At 41.0% G+C, this 18,180-nt stretch overlaps 1 protein-coding gene across 1 annotated transcript in view; it reads left to right on the top strand.

Moving 5' to 3' along the window:
* PLCXD3 (phosphatidylinositol specific phospholipase C X domain containing 3) overlaps positions 1-18,180 on the top strand; it is a 90,464-nt gene that overhangs the window by 44,548 nt on the left and 27,736 nt on the right. The window contains exon 2 of the mRNA XM_074569929.1: positions 12,743-13,451. Within this exon, the coding sequence (XP_074426030.1) occupies positions 12,743-13,451 (709 nt within the window). The remainder of the gene's footprint in view (positions 1-12,742; positions 13,452-18,180) is intronic.

Below are 18,180 nucleotides of genomic sequence, written 5' to 3'. Positions count from 1 at the left end.
ATCCAGCCGCACCTCCTGGTTTTTCCTTTTTCTTGGCCTTAAAATACTGAGTAATGATGCAGAAACTGCATATGCTGTGCAAGTAATTTCTGTCAGCTACAAGATCACTAGAACTGTTCAGTAATGATGCTCAGATTTAATAGAAAACACTGCACTGTTGGTTTTTTTGTTTGTTGCTTGTTTAAAAAAAAATAGAAGGGAGAACACAATGAAATAAGAGCTATGCTGAGGCTAATACATGCATTAATGCAGCCATGAGTTACGAAAGGACTACACTGTATAAGCCAGAGAAGAAAAAATGTTGATCAAAGATGAGAGGAGAGGCAAAGAGATGGGGGAAGCACAAAATCAAGTATCCAAAATGTTTTGTGCTGCTGAAAAGGTGCAGTAAGTGGCAAGAGGGATCTGTGTAATCAGAAACAATTATTTCAAGGGAAATTTCTCTTGTTACCAAGAGTATTAAAGAACATTTTTCATGAAAATAAATCAAATAAATAAAACCATAAGAACCAGAGTTTGTCTTATTTGATCCTGTTTTAGAGTATGAACATTGAATTACTTGTGGCTATACATAATAAGTAGTGCTTTATGTGTGCATGGGCAGGAAGAGATATGAACAGATCAACAGCCTGCTCTCTTTTTTTATATGCCTTCTCGGTTGCATACTGCCTTTCAACGCGTGTCCTGTCAATGGTAGCATTAGGGTTATGAACAAGAATTATGGTCGGAAGGCACTCACTGTGGGGAGATGCCATTTCGCATGCTCAGCAGAGCTGCATGGGGTCATCACAGCTTCTCACTAGTCACAAGGCTATTGGCTCACAATTCAAGTGATGATGATTTCCCCAGGGGGTATGACTTGGATGCTGATGACATACTCAGCCAGACTGAGCTGGTGCTAGAATGAAATATGCCCCAAACTATTCCTGGCACATTAATTTTATGCTTAGAATCAGATATACTTCGTGCTATTTTTTCCTCCCTGAAATGTTCACATTCTTGTATGCTAGTGCCTGAATTAAGAAGAAAAATAGCTAATATGGTACTTCTGAGACTAGTGTTTAACTAAAATGTCAGATCTGATAGAGATCTCTGATGCATGTGAACACGCAGCAGTGAGCTTGGAGAGCAAAAAGAAAAAATAGCATAGTAGATTTGTTTGCAGTGTTCCCAAAAAAGCAGAAACTTGAGAGAATTGTCATTTGTGGAGTGCTGGTGACTGACAGTAGCTACAGCTCTGCCCCTGACTATTTTATATCCAAGTGATTAGATAGACAATTTGTCTTCAGATTATAGTTGTCCATAAAATACAAGATTGTATGTGATGCTTACTAATGTGATATAGAATATTCTGTTCGGTCTTCATAAATTCATTCAAATTCATAAATAAGGTGGCCATGGCAGTTTGCCCAGCACAGCGCTTGATGTGCATCATGAAAGCCATAGTGTTGTGTCCGGTCTGCTGTTGAGGTTTTAACTTCTGATGATCTTAAACTGTATGTTTTAGGTGCTTGGTCAATCCTGATGTAAAGATTCTTTAAAAAAACTGGTAGTTACTCTTGCTGTGTCAGAAATAGGAGCTGATTTATTAATTTTTATAACTTTAGTTGAAGTCCTTGTTCCATGAATCCTGGTGGGTTTTAGCCTCACAGGTAAAGGGAGCCTTTTTCTATTAAAGAATTTGCACTATGAGTCTGCTCACAAACCATCATGAAATGATGTTTACAGTTTCACTTGTCAGAAGAAATAAAAATCACTTTTTAGTGGCTTATTGTAGGGCAGGTTTTAAAAGTTTTGAGGCTTTTGCACCTTCTAAAATTTTCACTGCAGTGCACAAATGTCCAACAGCGTGGGGGTCTTTCTTGCATTTGGTATATGCACATATATATTACTGCCTTCCACCTCTTCATCTGTGTACAGCTGGGAGGTTTAGATCTCGTTTGGAAAAAATAGTGGGGAAAGCACACCAACTGATTCTCTCAGTCCTCAGCATGACCATTTCCACTTCTACATCTGTACTGCAAAAATGTTCCCCACGCCCTCTGCGGTTCGATGTCTCCAGGAAACCTGGTGGCCTGACTCGTGCTGGTGGAGCAGCTGGGTATGGCTCTCGGGGAGGTAGAGATGGGGAGAGGTGGTGAGCAGTGGTGCTGCCCAGAGCTCGTCCTGCGGCCATGGTGGCCTGGGGCCAGGTCTCCACCGAGCTGATTAAACGTGAGGATTAGCCTGCTCCGTTCTGTGCAATGGCCTGATCTTGGAGGCCTTTTTCATGTTTACAGTGGTGTTAATCTTACATTTGTCGGAGTAAAGACTGGCTTATTTAGAACCTATATTTGATGAAACTAATAATTCACTTAATGGTGAACTTTTAGAGTACAGTAATCTGAGGCTCTTGGAAAGCCCCCACCATTCGCATACTGCTCCACTCTGCTGTCTTCTGTGTGCTGTCTGCGTGAAGTCTGCAAGGAAATCTGTCTGGAGGTGGTTTGACTGGGAAGAGGTAGGAGGCTATCTACTCTTAGCAGTGTCTCAGAAAACATTACAACACCTCCTCCTACACGCAAATAATTACAGGACAGTAAGGGAGTTACTAAGTGAGAGGGGAAACATGCTCTCAGGAGGGCAGCTTGTGCTAATTTTCTGTTAAAGAATAGTTTCTTTAGCAGAATTGACCTTGTGATGTCCATAGTTGTGAACATGCTCACACTATTTGGAGAGCTGGAAATATAATTACAGCTTTTTTTTTTTTTTATTTCTTTACTTTTCAACAGAGTATTTAGAATTTGGAATGTGGAGTTAACTGATGTAGTGTTCTAAGAGCAGCAGGAACAGGTCTTCATGTTTGTGGGAGGGAGCTCTAAGAGACTGAATGTGGGTACTTTTATGTACACTAAATGTATTAGTATGAATTGAATAATGAGTAACCTAATCAGATTTTTAGCCAAGCTTGCCTGTTGTACTGTGGTAATTGCCAGTTATCTTGAGCCTTAAAGCCAAGTAGATCCTTCCCCACCTTCCAACCTGTTTTATTTTTAGAAGTGACTTCCTTACAGGAAAGAAGCAGTGCTTAGGTGAGGCACTGATCTTGGCTCCAGTGCAGGCACTGCCATAGTCCACAAGATGTCTCTTACAAAACAACTTAGAGTGGTAACAGCTTTGGCCTGAGTCAAAAGCAGTTTGTCACGGTCATGGAGATTACTGGTAATGTCAACAGTCATAGGTTCCCCTTGAAGGCAATTGTAGCCATGTTAAAAAGCACAAAACAAAATGATCCTCAGGAATATTTTACAGGTGATAAGGAGAAGCCAGAGGAGCAAGAGTTAGTAGTTGCTTAAAATCCTTTCTTGTGTGTGAAAATTTTATCTGTTTATAGGGAGAACAAAAATATAGAGTCAGGTGTGAAAGTTGGTCACTAGATATGGGATGCCATTTCCAGACTGATGGACTACCAGTTCTTTCTTCCTAGCTAACATGCTGGTTCAGGAAGGTCTTTTTGAGCAGTCTTCAATGATTTGTATCATCTGTGCAGATGTTTTTCTTTCTTTCACTTAACTTCTCTTCAGACTCAAGAGAAAGGGGGGCTGGACCAGATGACCTCCACAGGTCTCTTCCAAACTCAACTATTCTGTGATTCTCTGAAGGATGAAGTCTCTGTTCTATATTAGGCTGATCACAGAGTGGTTGCTTTGTGCTGGCGTTTGAATGTTTTGTACTTTGCCATGTGCAGCTCTAGGCTGTGTCCATTGATCCAGTAGTTGGTGCGTCTGTTGTAGTTGTGCTGTGACATTTGATGTGGATTAAGGTGCTCCAGCTGAGATAGTTTGGCTGAGAAATGCAGGGTTCCACATATAGGAGAAGTAGTATAAGAAACCGTATCTGGCAGAGGTTGACAAAATACTACTTTGAAGTGATTTTTAGTACAAAATAGTTCTGGTCACCCTTGCAAGTAAACCATGTTAAAATGTTTGCATACTAATTACTGCGTATCTCTCTGGTTTATCACATTGTCCCTTTTACACACTACTTTGCCTGCAATAACAGTCCCCATAAGGCAGCACACCACCGTGTCCCTAGGCACAGGACCAAGGTCCGAGTTACGGTTATATGCAATTCCAATGGCTGGTCCAGGACTCACCTGGTGGCAGAGGGAAAATGCACCTTTATCTCCTGGGGTGAGGGAATGGGCGGAGGGTACCAGTTCTGGGAAGTAACGGGGCAGGAAGGAAGCAAACATTTCCTTTCCTTTTCCCACATTATCACCAAAGTCTTCAAGGCAGAAGGGGATACAAGGGGAGGAAGAAAAGAGCTTGGACTCTTTTGGAAGAGACGATAGGACTGGCACAGAGGAGGTGGGCAGATTGGGGAGTGCATTTCTGATGGGGAAATTGTGCTGTAGCTGAAGCACCATCTGAATTCTTGTGTAGTTAATAGTAATGTAACAAATGGTGTTTTAACAGCTTCATTCTCTGTCACTCCTGTCACCTTTTTTGCTTACGTTCTCAAACACGACCGGAATACATTTTCTCTTTTGTCACTGCCTGCTTCTTCTTGCTCCCTGATATTCAACGACTTCAATTTATCTGGTGTTAATGTAACTCTAGAGCAATTTGGAATTCTATTATTCTGAAAGAAGCTCAAGAAAAATGGGTCTCTTTCCTGCAGACGTTCATGCACATAATTAAAATAATTCAAACAGTTAAGTGTGCTTAGAATTGGGCTCTGGATTTGTACTTCACCAGTAATCTCCCATTGAAAACCAAGGTTAATTTATCACGTAGTTATAGCCGGAAAGCATTAAAGTGCTTACTTAACAGGTTAAAACTGTTGACTTTGCAAGATTTAACTGTCTGGATGTAAAATTATTTGTGCTGTATGACCTGGAAAAAGATTTGATTTAAAAAGTGGAATGATTTGTGTTCATGTTACCTCACAGACTTTTCAAGTTTGTTTAATGGGCTTATTTTAAAAATGTCTTCATTTTGGCTTTTGTCTCTTTTTAATAGAAACTTCAGGGCTTTATATACAAAAAGTTAAGTAGTTCCTCTGTTTTCACTGCTTGAGAGGGAGTGATTCAGTTTGATTTATGTATGGGTAGCTCACCACCTATAAATGCAGGCTTATAAAATATTTTTTCTTGCTTTCTGATCAGATGATTCACTTGAATAAAACCCAGATATTCCTGGATATTAAAAAATGTTCCTCTCATATAAAGAAAAGTCTGATATTTATTTTTAATGAAAATCCCAATTTCCATGCTAAGACCAAGGTCCAAGAACGTGTGGTTGTTTGGCTGGCCAGGACTCCGTGAAGAGCACCCACTGCTCTGACTTCCCATTGAGAAGGCTTCCTGAGCCTTCAGAAAGCCAAAAGGTAGGCAGCATCCTCCTGGTGCTGCTGGCAATCTTGCCTGAAAAGCTTTCCTAATTATGGGTAGCGCGGGAACTGCTTACGGTTGGGGAGTTGCAGAAATCCCATGTGACTGTTGGAGGTTGAGTTGGAGGAACGAAACTGGATGAGCTTCCTTGCCAGGTACCCTTGGCTAACTGTGGCGGTTTGGCTTGTTGTGACCATGGAGTTTGGGGTGGGTGAGACCTGGGAGGTGGCCAGCTCAGTCTCTGTAGGGTTCTTAATTCAGACACAGAACAAAACAAAAGTTTTGGGGGTTGCAGGGAGAAAGCTCCCTGGTCTCCCTGCAGAGATGCAGTTTTAGGCTTCTCGGTTCTAAGTTTACCTAAATCTAAGTTTACTTGCATGGTGCTGTCTGTGCATCTTTAACTGGTTCACCTAGAAACAGCAGCGTGGTGCTTGGAGAACTGAGCTGTTTCTCATAGGGTTTTGACAGAGTTTGTGAGCCTAGAAAGAGGTTTTATGGGTAGCAAAGTGTTGTCTGTACGCATTACATCATAACTTAATGTGATCGGGTGTATAGCTAGTGGGCATATGTATATAAGCATGGGTCATACACGTACTCTTGTTCTGATTCTGATGACTTATTCATTACCTGGATTTTTGCATTACCTGAGGTCATATCTGCCTCTCCCTTCCTTTGTATCATGGAGCGCTGAGTGCCTAAGCCCTGTGGCCTTTGCGTGGTGTCAGGGGTACACAACTGGTGATGAACACTGGAAGAACAGCTGGTAAGCAAGGCAGTTACCTGTGGGGAGGCTGAGTCACTGAACAATGTATAACCTCTTTTTTTCCCCAGTTGTTTTTGTTTTGCTCTCCTGGCTAATCCTTTTATCAAATAAAGCTTGTGTCACCCAAGCAGTCTGAATGCTAAACTGGACTGTAAAGTCTGAATTGCATTGCTCTCAGCAGCACCTTTTGACTTCCTGAGATGTGCTGTGGCTTTGATAGAGACAACAGTGCTCAGCCATCTTAAAAAGAAGGAGAAACACAATATTGAGGTTCAACAAATCTAGTGTTTGTGACTAGGCTTTACTATTCCTTGAAATTGCAGTGCAGCCAGGTAAAGATTCATAGGGCTTTTTCTTTCTTTGATTCTTTTTGAGGCCAAACGAGAGAGTGAGAAGAGATCAAATGAGACTGCATTGGTCTCCTGTGTACCAGGCGTCATGGAATTTGTCCTAGCTGTTCTCCACAACATCCAAGAAACGCGTTGTGATCTGCAGTCATTCACTTTAGAGCCCTCATTGACAAGGACATTTTCAAAAAAGTTAGGCTGCCCTGTAAGTGACATTTCAGCAATAGCCACCAAAGGATGTCATCTTCTAAATATAGGAAGACAACAGCAGGTAAAGCTTTTAATGACACTCAAAGCAGTAGTGAAAGACTCCACTCCCAGCACAGAGACAAGAGGAGCTTGAGATTCGTGGGAGAAGGGGAAGAGAGTAAAACATGCCAAAAACTGTGAAACTTTGCTTCTATATGGTTGTGATTTTTCTGTAACTTGTGGATCTTCAGGGTGTGATTGCTGCCGAAAGGAGCATGTTGGGCAGAACCGTTTGATTCTGCACCTCTGTATTAGGTGCTGTTTACCAGGCTGTTACAAGGCATGGACAGAGCCAACAGTGAGGCAAGGGGAGGACAGAGCTAAGTTCAGCTAGGCTTGACAGCTTTACAAGTGATATGTTAAAGCTTAGCCACCAAAAATAGTAGCTTCTCTGTGCCTCTGTGGGACTGAAGACATGATTCTGAACTGAAGTGCACTCTCTCTGAGGGACTTTTTTCAGCACTGAGCCCAATTATTTTGTAAATGGGGGGTTTAGCCCTCCAGGGAAGCCATAAATATGTCCATAGCTGAGCTGTACTGGGTTATATATTCCCAATTGTCCTATTACAGGAATTCAGTAAAGAAAACAGGAGATCGTTCTCCCTAGTAAAAGTACTAGCAGCTGTTTTCTTGCAATCAAAGTGATACTGTGTGTTTCAGGCTTGAATATCTAAATAGTGTTTGGCCACAACTAACTTAATGAAAATTTAATGTCTTGGTGGCTGGAACGAGCCAGTTTTATTCTTTGGATCACGGCTGGTGCAGACATTTTAAATATCTCTTGATAATGGCTTCTGAGGTTGAGAGACAAGAAACGAATCTCCTTTTATCTTGGGGGAGGGAAGAATAAGCAGACACAGAACACTTCGCATTGGAAGGGGGCTCCAGAAGTCATCCAGTCCATGCTCTGCTCAAAGCAGAGCTAACTGCAAGTTAGATGAGGCTATCGACCCAAGTGTTGATAATCAGGGATAGAGAGTCCACCTCTGCTCGTCTCCCACTCCAGAGCTTAACTGGTCTTGTGAGGAAGTTGTTTTTTCCTTATGTCCAAGTGTGAACAAGTCTTTTTCTGCAGAGCTGCTTTCTAGCCAGTTTGTCTCCAGCTGTGCTACTCAATGGGGTTGTCTGTCCTGGATCCATCTTGCCTTTGAAACTTGTTACGGTGCCTGTCGTCCAGCTTCTCTGTTATGCTGAAGTTTCTCTGAATACCAACTTTTCTCTCAAGAGCATTAACCTCTTTCCCTAACTTGGTTTCACCTGCAAACTTGCTGAGGGTGCTCCCCATCTCATTGTCTTTGTTGGGTGATGAAGATGTTAAAGAGAATTGGCATGTCATCAGCTGCGAGTAGACTTTGAACCTTCAGCCACAACCTTGTGAACCTGATGGCCCAGGCAGTTTTGCACATACTTTATAGTGCACTTGTCTAGTTGGTGTCTTCCCAGTTAGACTGCAAGCATATTAAGCGAGATTGTGTTAAAAGCCTTGCTGAGGTGAAAGGAAAACTTTGTTTTCCCCAAAGCCAGTCATTCCATCACAGAAGGCAATCAGGTTGGTCAGTCATGATTTGCTCTCGCTAAATCCATGGTAGCTATTCCCAGTCACCTTTTTAATGTTCATAAGCTGGAAATGGTTTCCATGAGGACTTGCTCTGTCATCTTCCCCAGGACTGAAATGAATCTGGCAGACTGTTGTTCCCTGGATTGTCCCGCTTTCTCGTTTTGAAGATGAGTGTTAACTTTTGCCTCCTCCTGTCAGCATGACCTGTTGAAGGTGAGAGAGGGCAGCCTTACAGTGATCTTGGCCTGTGCCTTCTGCATGTTTAGATGAATCCTGTCCTGTCCCATATTAGACACACTTATATGTGTCTAATCCATGTAAGTATTCCTTAACTCTGTCACCTTTTACTAATGCGAAGCAGTTTGAAAAAGAGAAAGTACTAGGCAGAGAGACATGGGGCACTTGAGAGCGGACCTTTCCAGTGAAGAATCAGGCAATGAAGATACCAAGTACTTCAGTAGTTTCCTTGTCCTGCGTTAATAAGGTCTCCTGCCCTGTTCAGTGGTGGGCTAGCATTTTCCTTGCAGCCCTTTGCTGCTGACGTATCCGCAGGAGTTCTCTGTTGCCTTTCCCACCCCTTACAGCTTTCCCACCCTGTGCCCTTCCTAACTCCCTCCCTGCATTCCTCCTCTGTTCCTTCCAGGGAGCCTGTCGCTGCTTAAACCTTCCGTACATAGCTTTTTAAGTTTGAGCTCACTCAGGAGTTACCCATAGTTCAGCCAGACTTGACTCCTGCCTTACCTGCTTGTTTTCTTGCACACTGTATGCTTTAGAGAGGTTGTCTTTCAAGTTCAACCATTTCTGCTGAGTCCCCTGGCATTTAAGGTAATTCTCTCACAGACTGCTGCTCTGAAAGCCAGGATCTTTATTCTGCTATGTGTCTTCCTCTCTTTCCTCAGTATTTTAAGTTCTTGTATCACCTCATAGGCATTCTGGCTAAGGCCTTCGTGTCCCTAGCCATTTCTTCCTTAATTTGTACCATGTCTAGCAGTGCACCTTGTCTACCCAGAGGAGTGCCTGCAGAAAAAAAGTCTTTGATACTCTCCAGATTCCCTGTGCCCTGCTGTTCTGCGCTTCCAGCAAATGTCTCAGAGTTCCCCATGAAGACAAGCCCTGTAATTACAAGGCTTCTTCCAGTTGTTTAAAGAAGGCCTTGTCTACTTTCCCGTCTTGACTGGTCAGTCAATAGCATATGCACACCATGTTTACCCCTTGTTCACCACCCCCATGATCCTGATCCATGAGCCTCCTCGGATCAACAATATGTTGTGCCGTTGAAACAGTGGGAAAACAGTGTGCAATATTTTAAGGAAGTGCTAGATACTGGTGAGAAAATATGCTTGCACACAAGGAGTATCGGCTTACTCCTTCTCCCTCGGTGACTTGAGACGAGTCATTTCCCTTCTCTGTTTCCCCACATCTCAGACTGTGAAGTCTCTGTGGTAGAGACTGTTCCATACATCAGGTCAATGTGTCCCCTGTCCTACTATAATAAAGATAGCTGATGTGCAAGCACTGCTACCTTCCAAAGACTGCAGGCATCATTGCATTAGTATTTCTGAATGTACCCTGCATCCTGCCTTCGTGGGAGCTGAGATTTGACGATGCAGAGAACCTGCAAGTCCACTTCCCAGTGGCAAAGTAGTATGGGAATGTCCCCACGCACCAAAGCAAAGCTGTAAGAAAACGTCGTTGCTAAAAACAAGTGTATGTTTGTACAGGATTCTCTCATTACCAGGAACATAGTGATTTGGGGCGCGGTAGTGGAAAAGGTCATACTCTAATTTGCTCTGCCAAGTGTAAGGATTTTGAATTTCCCCGAGTTATATGAGTAAGCTGGTTACGACAGTAGGGCAGGATGAAGGCAAAAGGAAATGTATGAGTGTGTGATGAAAATAAATATTTAAATGACCTGTTTAAATTACTTATACATGTGGAAAGACAAAACATTTGCTGCATTTTTCAGTCAGGAGGAAGCTTTACAAACTGTTGAATAGAGTATCTGCTTCATTCAGTGTCACCCAAGTTAAGTCAAGACTTATTTTCTTTGTAGTATTTAATAGGGCTTCCTTGTTTGGGTTACAAAACATGGAGCTTCTCAGTGCACTGTGCGCTTTTCTCTGGATCTTCCACATAGGAATCCCCATTTTTAGGGTCAAATATGTGTATGAAGACCTTGATTAAGAAAAAATATTTTTCTAAACTATGCTGCTTGTAATGTCCAGTCATTTTTAACTGTGGTGTTTCCCCCCTCACTACACTCTTCTCTATGTTTTGCATTACCAGTAGCTAAAAGCTACCTGCTGACAAGTTGATCCCCTTAGTTTTCTGTCATGAGAACTGTGCTGCCTGTCTCAACTTAGTTGTTTTAGTAGTTTTAAGTAGCATTTGGCACTGCAGATTGCTAGTGGCTGTACATCAGACAATAAAGGACAAATAGTTTAATTAACATTAATACCATTTTGAGCCTACTGCTGCAATCAGCTGATACCTGTACTTACTCTGACATAAAATCCTACTGAAATAAAAGGGACTTCAATGGACAAAGCGAGGGTTTGCAAGATCCATCCCTTGCTAATATTGTAGCTATGCTTTGTTTTAAACAAGACTGGATTTACTTTGATTTCTAGATTAGTGCGGGTTACATTGAGCAGAACATTTAATGTATCTCATTGATTTTTCCCTGTAATACCGTCGAAACACAAGTCACTGCTCTAATCATTTGTTTTACCATTAAAATTCTGGATGCAGATCTGGTCCCCTGGGATATCTGTGTGTAACCAGATAGTCCATGATCTAATCAGGTTCTGCAAGGAATATGCTATTGCTTCAACACTTAGCAGTAGAAAGCTTGATCAAAATGGAAAATTCATCTAATATTTAAATTAAAATGCAGTTCAAAGAGACAGCCGTGAAAAGCAGGGGTGTACAAAATTTTAAGACATTTCTCAGATTAAACAAAGCCAAATCGAAGCTAGAGTCTAAGATGATTTGTCGTGACTCCATTTATTGTTAAAGAAGAAAATGTTATAGCTGTCACTTCAATTTATAGGGTTTGTTCCAGTTCAGTTAAAATAGCATCGCCATCAGAAATGACTGACTAGCAGGATTTCATTAATGTGATATTTATTTGCCACAGCATGCGTGCTTCGGAAAGTAATTTGAAAAGCACCTAGAAAAGCATCAGTAGCAGGCAAGGCTTGTGCACTGAACTCATTTTGATGCTAGGATTTGGTCTCTGAGGGCCTAGTGCTGCAGTCCATTTCAGAAATACAAGTCCTGCTGACCTTGAAGGAGTTTTGCAAGTGGCTGAGGAGCCAATCTGCTTGCCACGGTGAATCTGACCAGAAGCATCCCCTCTGGCTGGGACTGCGGGAGTGTGGCTCTGCCTGCAGCCAGACAATATTTCTGTGTGAATGGCCAGAAAGCTAGTGGTAGACAAGGGTGATGAGCATCTTCTAGGGTCAGCTCATCTCACCATAAAGCAAGACAAAGTCTCTTAAAGAGGAATTATCATGTGTTTGCAGATGTCCTTAGCTTTATCAGCTGCTTTCATGTAAATGTCTAAATGCTGAGCAAAATAAGTTGTTGGTTTTTTCTTTTGTGTTTTATTGCGTTTTGGGTTTTTTTTAATGGATGTACCTTGAGACAGAGAGAATCTTTCCTAGCAAAGTGTCTAACATATTTGTATTCAACTTTGTTATGTTGTGGAAAATGATAACTTCTGTACATAGGTGTGTTAAATAGTACGTCTCATTCTTGTCAAGAGCATGCAGTGGAGTTTCTGTATTTTAGCAGTGGCATGCAATGCTATCCTTAGCTCTATCTGTTGTATTTATGTAGCAAAGGAAAGCAAAGAATTTTAGAGGTAAATTTAAGAAGGAAAACAGCATTCAGTAACCTTGTTGATGACCAGATGAGACTTGAAATAAAAAAAAAAGGTCAGAAAGGTTACATGTCCTTGGCATTTTTCAACTCATGTTTTAGCTAGCTATAAAGAAGTGTGGTGGATGTTTTTGTTTGGATTTAGTTTTTTCTTTGGTTCTGCAAACCAGACCGTGCATGATTCAGTGTACGGTGCCAGACTCTCCGCTTCTCGTTGACTCTGGGGATTTATTATGTGACTAGCTTTGCTGGAGTTGCACCAGAATTGCTTTGACATTCAGAGCCTCCTGACTTCGGTGAACTTAAAGGCATAAGTAAGAGGTCGAAGAGAGTGAGGGAGCGCCCAGACAAGCAGTGAAACAGGCACTACATTTACTTCAAGTTCCTGCAAGGTGCTGGTGGCGTAAATGCTGCCAGACAAATGTAGTGTATTGAGAAAAAGTGCAAGGGAGGAGTCTGTTGATGAGCGATGGTAAAGGTCAGAAAACTGTTTGTTAAGAAAGAATCACTAATGACTTTAAATGTATGAAAACAATATTGATCATTTCCCTTTGTTTTGTTTTTAGGGTCTCATGATTCATTTAGCTTCTACATCGATGAAGCCTCTCCAGTTGGGCCTGAGCAGCCAGAGACGGTCCAGAATTTTGTGTCTGTTTTTGGGACTGTGGCTAAAAAGCTGATGAGGAAGTGGTTGGCTACACAGACCATGAACTTCACCAGCCAGCTGGGGGCAGGTATACGGTATTTTGATCTTAGAATTTCTACCAAGCCCAGAGACCCAGACAATGAACTCTACTTTGCTCATGGTTTGTTCAGTGCCAAAGTCAAGGAGGGTCTGGAAGAGATCAATGCATTTCTTGCTGACCACCCAAAAGAAGTGGTCTTCTTGGACTTCAATCACTTCTACGGGATGCAGAAATACCATCATGAAAAGCTTGTCCAAATGCTCAAAGACACATACGGAAACAAAATGTGTCCTGCTATATTTGCCCATGAAGTCAGCCTCCAGTACCTGTGGGAAAAGGAACACCAAGTGCTGGTGTTCTACCACAGTCCAGTGGCTCTAGAGGTACCATTTCTTTGGCCAGGCCAGATGATGCCAGCTCCTTGGGCAAACACAACAGATCCGGAAAAACTGATTCAGTTCCTCCAGGCGTCAATCACCGAAAGAAGAAAGAAGGGCTCCTTTTTTATATCTCAAGTAGTGCTGACGCCAAAGGCTAGTACAGTGGTGAAAGGGGTTGCTAGTGGTCTCAGAGAAACGATCACAGAAAGGTACGTTTTTGGTGGGCAACGTGTGCTGATTGTGCTGAATATGTGTGTTGGTAATGCTGCTTTTCTCATTCCTTTTAAAGAAACTCCAGCAGATGTGTTTCTTACATGCTACTGTGGATTAGTCAGAACTTTGTCATAATCCTAAAATATTTAAAGAGAAACACATTGAAGGAGAAGCTTTTGCATTTGAAATAAAATCTGGCACTAAAGCCTAATAAAATTTTATGAGATTGGCTTACCTTTTTTTTTTTTTCCCTTCCTGAATGCAGATTTTTCCATTTGTTTTGTTTTTCAAATGTGGTTTCTTACCATGAGCACTGAACATCTTTCCTTGGATTTCCTTACTGGATGTGGACAAATCTCTTCTGAATGATCTAGATCATTAAAGTTTTTGTGTATGTATCAGTCTTCAGGTATCGGGTAAATAATTTTTTCATTTTGGCTCACCAGCAAAGCCAGACAATGCAGAATTTGCATCCCTAACTACCTTTATACACCTTAAAGAGGCATGGCTTTTCTCACTTGTCTTGGTTTGAGGTAAAACAGAAGGAATTTTCCTTTTAGTGATTTTACTTTTCAGTTAAGTTGCCTTTAACTAACAGCACTTTCTGAAATTAACAGCACATTTTTCAGGCAGTGTCTGCTTCTAGCAGATAAGGCCTGATGTTTATAGTTAATACCAATACTAACTTTGTGGTGTGCCCTGTTGGAGGGTCGGAAGCGGCAAAGCATAGAGTGGTCGCACCTGCAGTGAGGAGTGAACGGGACAGGGGACCCAAAACTTACCAATAGGGTATTCCATCCCATCTGCATCATGCTCAGTATAAAAGCTGAGGGATCAAAGGGTCATCCGTCTTTCTTCAATGGCCAGTGTCCGAGGAGGACTCTGTCTGCTCATCTGCCTTTGATCCTGATCCGTGCGTTCCTGACTTCAGATCCAGAATCCAGTTCCCAGCCGTTGCTGAGTCCAGTCTGGGGCTTCCCCAGTGCCTGCCAGTGATGTGATCGTCACCCTGGGACCTCGATACTGGATTTGTATATATTGTATATATTTCATTATTTTCTTATTAATATTATTATATTTTCTTTTTATTATTAATATTTCATTAAAGTAGTTTAATTTCTTCTTGACCCGTAAGTTTTTTTCTCTCTCTCTTACTCTCTCTCCTTTATTTGAAGGCAGAGAGGTTAAGGAGAGCATCTGTCTTTTGTTTAGTGTCCAGTCCAGACCAAACCATGACATCTCTGCATATCATCACACATTATATCACATTTGCCTCCTAACAGGCTATCATCTATCATACAGGAAAGAGACTGCAGATCGTTGTAGAGATTCTGTACCTGGAATATTGTGTTGACAGGCCATTAGTTGTTACATTACAAAAAAAGCCATCTGTGCAAGACATGCATTATTTATACCATTCTGACTTTGATAAATCACAGCCAATTTTCAGCTTAAAGGCATATATGTGTGACTATGTTCTTGACAACTTGGTAGGAAACCTGAAATTTAATGCCAAGACACAAGAGCTATTTTTTCCCCCCTTATAAAAATAAATAAATAAATAAAATAAGGGTTGCAGAGTGTAAAACAAACAAACAAAAACCAAAAAAATAAACCAAAAACCTCACCTACAATTAAAAATAAATAGATAAAATAAATACATACATATATATATAGAGAGAGAGAGACAGAGACAGAGAGAGAGAGGGGATCAATGGCCTGCTAACGTTTTGCTCTCTGCATGGATGTGCCTCTGCCAGGAAGGTGTATTGGGAACGCTGTCCTCTTCTATGAGATGAATGATGCAGTGCCTGTGACACTGCAACCAGCTAAGACAGCATGCCTCATTTTTAAGAAAGGTTGAGCCATTTTTATGGCAGCTTTCCCAAGCGACTGTTAACTGGGAAAACTTTACCTGAAATGGTAAAACACTGACACAGAAGGTTTTTATAAGCAGTGGGATATGATTCAGAAGTGCTTGTGCGACTGCACTTGCAGCTGTTTGTACATCCTCCACATATGTTTTTATAGGCACGATTGGACTCAGAATCTCCCTTTCTGCTGAGTTTGAAGAGCACTACTTGAAATACTTTGAAATTTTTTGATGGATTTTACTGTTAAACACTCACCTTGTTGTTCAGGGATTCTTTAGAACATGAGCTGTTTAGAGAGAGTGTTCTTTAGAACATGAAGTAGGACAATCAAGAAACTACCACGTTCTTCTTAAAACTTTCTGCATCAATAAAATGGCCATTAAAAAACCTTTTCTTCTTCTCTGACTCATAATGTGCTTCCTTGAAGCTGTTCGGAAAAATAAAATCTTCAGTTGGATTCCAGCTATATTTGACTAAGCTCTGAATGATTTGAGCCTTTGAACTCTTAGTATGCCTTTCTCTGCAGCAAATTTTGAGATTATTACTAACTTGAAATGTCAGAAAATAATTGGGCCAGAATACCTGGAAATGTTGTTTTTCCAAATTGCAACTGAGATTTTTCACATGAGCCACAAGTGTGTAATCACATCTGCTGCATGACTACTTCTTTCCTTCTTTGCATAACTCTTTTAACCATTGCAAAAGAAATTGACCTTTAAAATTATCTCCAAAGCTAGTATTTAGTCTTCCAAGTGTGGCATCTCATTTTGAACTTTCATTTGTATTTTTGTTACAAAAATACAATGCAGGAAGGTACTGGCTTGGAATGTGTGTTAATCAGCATAGAAACTGAGCTTGTATATTGAGTTAACTGTTCTAAAAGCAAACATCAAATACGCTCAGAACTCCTTCTCATTTGGTGATGATCCTGTTAAAAAAATAGATGAGCAACTAAAGTATGCAGCACGATTAGTAGAGTTTGCAGAATTCTCTTCAGTCTCACTGCATTAATGTTTCAGTAACCTAAAGGTATGTAATTCATACAAAAGGAGCCAGAGCATATGTTCCAGCTGCACTGTGTTTGCCACTTTGAAACATTTCATAATTTTTTGTAAAAAGATTATTCTGTCCTTTTCAGAACAAATACACAGATCAAATCTCATTATTGTGTCCAGGTAGATAACGTGCTTTTGTTGCCAGTTGCTGCATAGTTTTATACGTCCTATTTTCTACTTGTTAATAAATGCTGGCAAAGAGGTTTGCATTAAGAATGCAATTATCTTGCCTTTGGCAGCAGTTTTGTAACAATACTTGGGTAGGATTTTCCCCTCACATTGAATTTTGAAAGATCTGAAAGCAAATGTGGAATAAGTTTGAATTTTTCAAATAATTCTGGTGTGGTGGGTTTTTTTCCCCTAAACTAAATTTTACATTTAAGAACTGTTCCTTTGGAATTTTCACATAAAACCCGTAGTCTCCTCTTCCCCCCCGCCCCAGTCTGTACAGTTGCCATTTTAATTTACATACCGATTTAATTCTGAAAATTGAGCAAAGTTTAGATCCTTTCAGGTCCGATAAAATACACCAGGTTTTGATCTCTGAAGTTGTTTGTTAGTCATGAGGTTATTTATGATTTGAAGAGCAGTGGCCACCTTAGAGGGAGAAGCTGGTTTGTCTCAGTTGCAGCATCTGTCACACCAGGAAAACGGCAAGCAGACACCGTGCAGCAATCTATGCTCCTTTCTGCTGCTTTGTATCTCATGTGAAAGATATCGTGGTGAAATATTCCTCCGTAGGCAAGATGGTTGGTTTAATAGGTTTTCATCGCAGCTGCTTGTGGTGGTGGTGGGGGTCCACGTGTTCCAACTGCAGCAGAGCAGTCTGATAATGTGATGTATTTCAGAAGGAGAAGTGGTGTTATTCCTCAGCCTGTTCCCCACAGCACAGATGTGGAAGATGGGAGGCCCACGGTAACCTTGGTTAAAAAAAAAAAAAAAGAAAAAAAAAAGGAAAAAAGTTTCACGTTCTTAAGACTGAATTCAGTAAAGATGTACCAGGTCTGTCTTTTACTGATAATGCTTGCTCATAGGCTTTGCTGTTGTCATCACATTAATGCTCTGTGGGACAATAATTTGAAAGAAGGAGAAATTATAAAGTCATCCAACTTTCTGTCCTGCGCAAATACAAGAAGGAAAAACCATTTCTCAGAAGCTCTGCCTAGGACCACAGCTCAGTGTTACAAAACTTTATAATTCAGCTTTCATCTTCATTACTTAAATGAGGAGAATCACTTGCATGCATGCATGTTATGTTTCTTGGATTTGATGAAAAACTTCGAGGACTAACAATATGTTTTCAGGCTTAACATTCTGTCACGCACAGTTTAGATGCCAGGAAATACTCTTTGATTAGCAAACACTATGTACCAAATGAATTACGTTCCCTCTGCTTATTGAATTAACTTCACTGTTAGGCAGCTGCCTTTAATACATCTGAAAGACAGTTGTGAAACAACCTTTTGATGATTGTAGAGCTGTTCTTCATAATAATCTAGTTTGTTTTCTGATTTGCAGTGAAATTACTGATTTTATCTCTGACACTGGAGACAAGCATGATATTCTTTTTGTTGTCTCTGAGGCTGAATGATATAGAAGAAGAAAAACAGATCTCCTTCAGAGGCTGCAAAAATCCTGTGGTACTTTTAGAGCTTTCAAGAAATAGAAAGAAACACATACCCAGCCAATTGTCACTTGATTTCCAAATTAATCTCTAAGGATAATGTTCTCTGTAGCTCACATGTGACTAAATCCTTGCCCACTATGCTAAAGCTTCCCCCTTAGCAACCAAAGCA

The sequence above is a fragment of the Larus michahellis genome, chromosome Z (assembly GCF_964199755.1).
Source record: "Larus michahellis chromosome Z, bLarMic1.1, whole genome shotgun sequence".
Classification (NCBI taxonomy): Eukaryota; Metazoa; Chordata; class Aves; order Charadriiformes; family Laridae; genus Larus; species Larus michahellis.
This window is presented reverse-complemented; position numbering and strand designations above follow the sequence as displayed.